Source organism: Megascapheus bottae, chromosome 3 (assembly GCF_031878675.1).
Source record: "Megascapheus bottae isolate mThoBot1 chromosome 3, mThoBot2.hap1, whole genome shotgun sequence".
Classification (NCBI taxonomy): Eukaryota; Metazoa; Chordata; class Mammalia; order Rodentia; family Geomyidae; genus Megascapheus; species Megascapheus bottae.
The window spans coordinates 3,060,950-3,068,025 of NC_143511.1; the positions used below are offsets into that span (position 1 = coordinate 3,060,950).

At 38.4% G+C, this 7,076-nt stretch overlaps 1 protein-coding gene and 1 pseudogene across 1 annotated transcript in view; one reads left to right on the forward strand and one right to left on the reverse strand.

Annotated features, from left to right (window-relative positions):
* Positions 1-1,652: 1,652 nt before the first annotated feature.
* LOC150064799 (proteasome activator complex subunit 3 pseudogene) lies at positions 1,653-2,406 on the reverse strand (annotated as a pseudogene).
* Positions 2,405-7,076, forward strand: part of LOC150064800 (spermatogenesis-associated protein 31D1-like) — a 17,281-nt gene continuing 12,609 nt past the window's right edge. The window contains exon 1 of the mRNA XM_090329019.1: positions 2,405-2,469. Within this exon, the coding sequence (XP_090185145.1) occupies positions 2,405-2,469 (65 nt within the window). The remainder of the gene's footprint in view (positions 2,470-7,076) is intronic.

Genomic DNA, 7,076 nt, shown 5'->3' on the forward strand with positions numbered 1-7,076 from the left:
ATCAATGTGTGAGTAGTAATGCACCTACTACCTGGTGAATGTAACTGTAACCCCTTTATACATTACCCAGACAATAAAAAGGAAAATCTCAGGAATATCACCAAGGCCCTGAGTTCAAGCCCCATGATCTCCCCCACACACACACCAAAAAGTCTCATGACTTTCCTGCACAGATTGGCTTCTAGGATTACAAGTGTGAACCACCAGCAACCAGTAGACAGCTTGACTTTTTTTTAAAGAGGTCAAAATATGTGTATTTTTTTAATAATTTCTTGACACTATGGGTCTTGATCTATGGGTTGTAGGGTAAAGAGGGGCAGTAGAACAATCAAAAGGGAAACAATACCTAATGGAAGTGAAGAAGAGATCCGAAAGATAGGCAGGGCTTCCGCCAAACTAAAGTGCAATTGGTTTGCATACTCTTGGGAAGAAAGCCTCCAGATTCCTTTTCTATGGAATATTGGGAGGAAAAATGATGCAGCCTGGGTGGAAATAGGATTGAAGGCAAAAATGAGTGAAAGTCATAAGTAGACACTGAGCCACTGGCAGGCTGACCACAGATAGCAAGTCTCATGAAAAAATAAAAAAGCTGAAGGGTTAACATAAAAGCTGCAACAGTGCTATCCCTGGAAGATTCAAGAGGAGTCAACTTTCCAACCGTTTTGACCTATAGTTTTTTAACCATAAACATGGACACATCGATAAGTGTACATACATACACATATATACTGATTGCTTTTCTTGGAAGCACAAAAATATTTCCAAAGGAAAGCACAATGGGGGCAGCAGCATCTGGACCTCACACAGGCTAACATCTCCCGCCTCTGTTCACCTGACCTGGAAGAAGGCAAAAAGACCTTGACTAGGAGGAAAAGGTCTTCCCCAGCCCTCTGCTTCTCAGCTATGGGTTCTTTTCCAACTTATCCTGGGCACCAAGTGGCTACAATATCAGGAAGAAGGATGGGACCAGAACTTTTGCCTGGGTAACTGAAAACTAAGATAACTATCACCTGCCAAAAGTTGTATCTCTGACAGGAACTGGGGCAAGAAAATGGTGGTGAGGAAAGAGGATAGGTTAGGTAATGGAGTAGGAAGATATATACTCATATCTGTATGAGTATGTACATGTAGATACATATGAATGAGAAAAATCCAGTTATAGAACGAACTAGGGACACAGCTGAAGGACCTCCATGTTCCTTGTTAGATCAGGTTCAAGGGGGGATTAAAATAGTTTGGAAACCCTAAGTCAACAGGGAAATTGTGGCAGGAAGGACAGAAACAAGAAACGGCCTCACAAGAAGTAAGATAGTCTTTCCCACCCCCGCCATCCTAGCTCCCCCGCCATCCTAGCTCCTCAACTTTTAAAAAAAACCAATCATCAAAAGGAAGAAAACACAAAGCTTAAGACAAAGGAGGAGAGAAAAAAGTATTCTCATACTAAAAATTCTGCACACAGAAACATCTGTGTGCAGATTTTTCTAATTTCTCCAGAAATTATGGCAGGCTGGGTGTGAGGCACTAGGGAAAGAGAAGAGAGAACACACATCACAGAACTAGATAAGACTTCCATTAAACTCTGGTTTTATTTCCAGGGTTCCCATCACAATAGTAATACACAAACCAAGGCAATATTGGTCTTGAACGGAGAATCACAGAGTCCCCTGGCCCTGGACTTGGTACAATATAACTTTGTTATTGCTTCTGGGTCATTTTATCCTCTTGATATTTTGGGGGATCATGTCCTATAGAGTTATATACTGATTTCTCAGCTCTGTATATGATAAACTGAAGGCTGATGACATTTTTTTCTCATCAGTCTCTGCCACAGTGTAGCGATAGTTCTCCACATGGGCATGTTTAGCTATTTTAGAAAACAATTTGGCTCTTAAAGTTTAGAAATCTGGCCCAGAAATGGAGCTTCATGCCCAATCCATTTTAGCTTTGCAACTTGTCTCTTCTTCAGTAGATATCCCAAAGTAGTTCTCATTGTCCATCCTGAGACTCAAGAGCTGGACACACATTTAGACTGTGTTACATTTCTGGGGAAGCAGCCAGATCTCAGGTTTCATTTTCTCAAGAATGTCCACCAGCTGCTGGTTGCCTTTTCACATCCCATTGAACATCACAAATATCTTAGAATATCTCTTCACATCTGTCTGAACTTCACTTCCTATAAGTGAGACTATCCAAACCATCGTGGATATTGGTGAGAAGAATGGGGTCAGGAACAGGGAGAATCAGGTCTAAGTAGAGGAGTTTGGTCATGGATGTCTAGGATTGGTTCTTTAAGGTTTGAATACTTTGTGAAAAGTTGTCACCACGTCTTCCACCTGGCTTGTGATAAACTCTGAAAGAATCATCCTTGGGCTTCACTTCCTGATCTACCTTCAGTGATGAGGCCATGGCCCAGCTGGACACTCTGCTAGAGACCAGAGGCTCTGGGGAAGAGGACCAGAGGAACCTGAGGTATCTCAGCTGCCCTCAGGACCTGGTCACACTCACTGGCTTTTTCACTGCTTGTTCATTCTTGCCTCCATCTGCCCAGTCCACCTGTACCCCAGTCTACCCAGTCTCTCCATCTGGCTGCCTGCTATATACTCGCTCCTGAGCTCACCTTCCTGGCTTTTGCCCCTCATGATGGAAGTTACATCACCACAGCTAGATTGTCACATAAGGTTTTGATTCTATTCTGTGGTGTTTGGCAGACAAGTTTCCTCCCTGAAAATAATTCATTCTTTCCCTCAATAAATGTGCGCAGAGCTGGGAGGGGGAAGAGTCTGGGAATGGAGCGAGTATTGCTGAAGAATGTGTCATATGTCACATGCTGAGATTCAGAAGCATTCTTTGACCTTCTTGTAAAGATTTCTGGCAAGTCATCTATGGATGATTTTTTCCTCCTAATTATGGGTGTGTCAAAGTAAAAGATTTCTGCTATTTCCTCTCAATATATCTTTATCTCCGGAGTTTTGCCATTGACCCTACCATTCTGACTCCTAGGACTCCAAAAACGTGCAGATTATATGAACATGCTCCTCCTCAGAAGAGGAAGTGGGGACATTTTGGAGGACCTCAATATTCATTTTAGAATCAATTCCCCTATTGTTGGTTTTTAGGGTCCTTTATTTCTATGGAAGTCAGTTTATGCCTTAATTTTAGACATATCGCCAAAAGAAAAACAGAATAATCTGTTTTCTGTGGTGATATAGTTTGACATTCTTCCCCGTTATCTCATTTTTTCTATTTCCAATATTAGTCAAAATTTTCAATTCTAGATTAAATTAACTTTATTATTTTTCTACTATTTCATATGCTATGCTCTTATACTTGTTTCCTTTATCCTAAAGGTTTTATATGTAATCAACATTTGTAAATGTTATCTTCAGATAGGCTTTATTAATTCCCTTTATATCTTTTGTCTGAAAAAATACACATGTTGAAAATCTACTGGAATCATGAAGTTATGGTCAGCTCTCAGGCTCTGCCCTCTCCCAGCTCTGTGCATGTATATTGGGGAAAAGAACGAATTACTTTCAGGGAGGGAATTTTTCTCTGTCATTTGTATAATAGAATCATAAACCTATGTGACACTTTAGCTGGATATATATATATATATATATTTTTAAGTCTACCTGTGGTGATGCAACTTCTGGCATGAGGGGCAAAAGCACTATTCGCAATCTTTTATTCCACAAATCATTACCTTGTGCAAATAACTTTCATGGTGAGATAGTTCACACCAGGATTAACAAAAATGAGTAGATAAAGGCTAAAATCCTGGAGAAATTGGAAGTATCTCTCACAGCCAGTAAAAATGTAAAATGATCCAGCTGTTTTAAAAATCATTTTGCCATTTCCTCACATGTTAAGCATAGCATGGCCATATCACACAGCAATTCCATTTCTATTTCTATGCCTGAGAAAAATGCCTAAGTTCACACAGAAACTTGTATGTAAATGTTTATAGCTGCATCACAGCCCAGACCAGAAACAGCTCACTTATCCAACTAAAGAATAGATGAACAAAATGTTTATTAGAGCAGAAAATAGCTTTTAGTAATAAAAAGGAATAAAATATTGATACATGCCACAATATGGATGAACTTTGAAAACACTGTTAACGAAAGGAAGTCACGTGCAATTGACTATATATGATTCCATTACACCCAGAAAATGAACATTACATTTACAGAGACAGAAAGACTAATGGTCGATGAGAGATGAGGAGGGATAAGTGTGAATAAAATCTCAAGGTCACAGAGTCCCCTTTTAAAGTCATGAAAATACTTTGAATTTGACTCTGGTATGTTTGTACAGCATAAAAATTATACATGACCTAGGTGGGTGGTATGGTATGTGTTATGGTACATTTCAATACAACTTAAATGATATAAAAAGTAGAAGTGCTTAAAAAGTGAACGACAGCTAGAAGCAGAGGAAGCCATCCCAAAATCATTCTATGAAGCCAAAATCACATTCATCTCCAAACCAGGGAAAGACCCCTCCCTCCAAAAAGAGAACTACAGACCAATCTCTCTGATGAACATAGACACAAAGCTCCTCAATAAAATACTAACCAACAGAATCCAGAGACAAATTTCAAAAATTATACACCACGATCAAGTAGGCTTCATCCCACAGATGCAAGGTTGGTTTAACATTTGCAAATCAACTAATATAATACATCATATCAATAGAGCTAAGGTTAAGAATCATATGATAATTTCTCTGGACACCGAGAAGGCATTTGACAAAATACAACATCCATTCATCTTGAAAGCACTAGAAAAAATAGGAATAGCAGGTACATTCCTTAAAATAATTAAAGCCATATATGACAAACTACAGCCAGTATCATATTAAATGGAGAAAGACTAGAATCATTTACTTTAAAATCAGGAACTAGACAGGGATGCCCACTTCCTCCACTTCTCTTCAATATAGTGCTGGAACCCTTAGCTATAGAAATAAGACAAGAGAAGGACATCAAAGGGATCCACATAGGGAAAGAAGAAATCAAACTATCCCTACTTGCAGATGACATGATCCTATATCTGAACAACCCAATAAACTCCACTCCTAAACTCCTAGAACTAATAAATCACTTTAGCAAAATGGCAGGATACAAAATCAACCTGCAAAAGTCAGTAGCCTTTCTATACGCCAAAAATACACAAACAGTGGGAAAAATCAAGAAAATGATCCCTTTTGCAAAAGAGTAAAATGTTTAGAGATTAACTTAGCCAACGATGTAAAGGAATTATTTCATGAAAACTATAAAAGCCTAATGAAAGAAATCGAAGAGGACATGGAACAACATCCCACGCTCATGGATAGGAAGAACCAATATAGTGAAAATGGCCATATTGCCAAAATTGATATACAAATTCAGTGCAATCCCTATCAAAATCCCAAAGACAATTCTTTACTCAAATAGAAGATACAATCCAAAGGTTCATATGGAGCAACAAAAGACCTAGAATAGCCAAAGCAATTCTAGGCAAAAAGAGTAATGCAGGTGGTACTATAATACCAGACTTCAAACTCTACTATAGAGCCAAATAACAAAAACAACATAGACCAGAAGATCAATGGAACAGAAGATCCAGAAATAAAACCACATACCTATAGTCATCTTATATTTGACAAAGGAGCTAGAGATCTACCGTGGAACAAACACAGCCTATTCAATTATTGGTGCTGGCAAAACTGGGTAGCCACATTCAGAAAACTGAAATTGATCTCAGCCTGTTGCCATGCATAAATGTTAACTCAAAATGGATCAAAGATCTCAATATCAGACCTGAAACTCTGAAAGCGTTACATGATAGAGTAGGAGAGACATTGGAACACATAGGCACAGGCAAAGCCTTCCTGAACAGAGTCCCAGATCACAACAGAGTGGAGAGATTTGACAAGTGGAACTACCTAAAAATAAAAAGTTTCTGCACAGATGAAAACATAGCTACTAAAACAGAAAGATAGCCAACCAACTGGCGAAAGATATTTACCAATAATACATCAGACAAATGCCTAATACTCAATATCTAAAGGGAATTCAAGGAACTAATTCCCCCAAAGCCAATAAACCAGTCACAAAGTGGGAAAGGGATCTAAACAGAGACTTATCAAAAGAAGAGGTTAAGATAGCAAAGAAACATATGAGAAAATGCTCATCATCCATGGACACAAAGGAAATGAAAATAAAAACAACCCTAAGATACCATCTTACCCCAATCAGCATAACCAATATTCTGAACTCAGACAGCAACAAATGCTGGTGGGGATGTGGAGAAAGAGGAACCCTACTGCACTGCTGGTGGGAATGGAAACAAATTCAGCCACTCTGGAAGGCAGTTTGGAGGTTCCTCAACAAACTAAATATAGACCTTTCCTACAATCCAGCCATACCACTCCTGGATATCTACTCTAAGCATCATAACCCAGGATATGATAAGGACATCTGCTCAGCCATGATCATAGCTGCACTAGTCACAATACCCAAGAGATGGAAACAACCCAGATGCCCTACTAGAGATGAATGGATACAAAAAATGTGGTATGTATATATACAATGGAATTCTATATAACCACCAGATAAGATAAAATAATGGCATTCACGGTGAGGTGGATGAAATTAGAGTGAATCATGTTGAGCGAGATAAATCAAGACCAAAGGAACAAAAGTCATACTGTCTCCTGATATGTGGATCTTAGATTCAAATAGTACAAGAGTGATGACTCAATACTTTTGGCCTTTGAGATATGAATATAACTATATGGACATATAAATCTATGGTGGGATATATATTCTAAAGACATTATGTTATATTGTATAGAGCAATGCATATCTATGACGCAGTTTCAGCTTAACTTTAATTTTGTTCCTAAATTTATGTGCCTGTGATTGCATATAGAGATTCCCTTCTTGAATATTGTTTGTTAAACTTGACATTTGAAATTTGATGTAAAAAATCAGTATTAATAAAATCTTTTTTTTTAAGTGAATGTCAGGAATAGGAGAGGCTATTACAGAAGAGCTCAATATATTTTTGAAATCTGGAGGAGAGGTAATG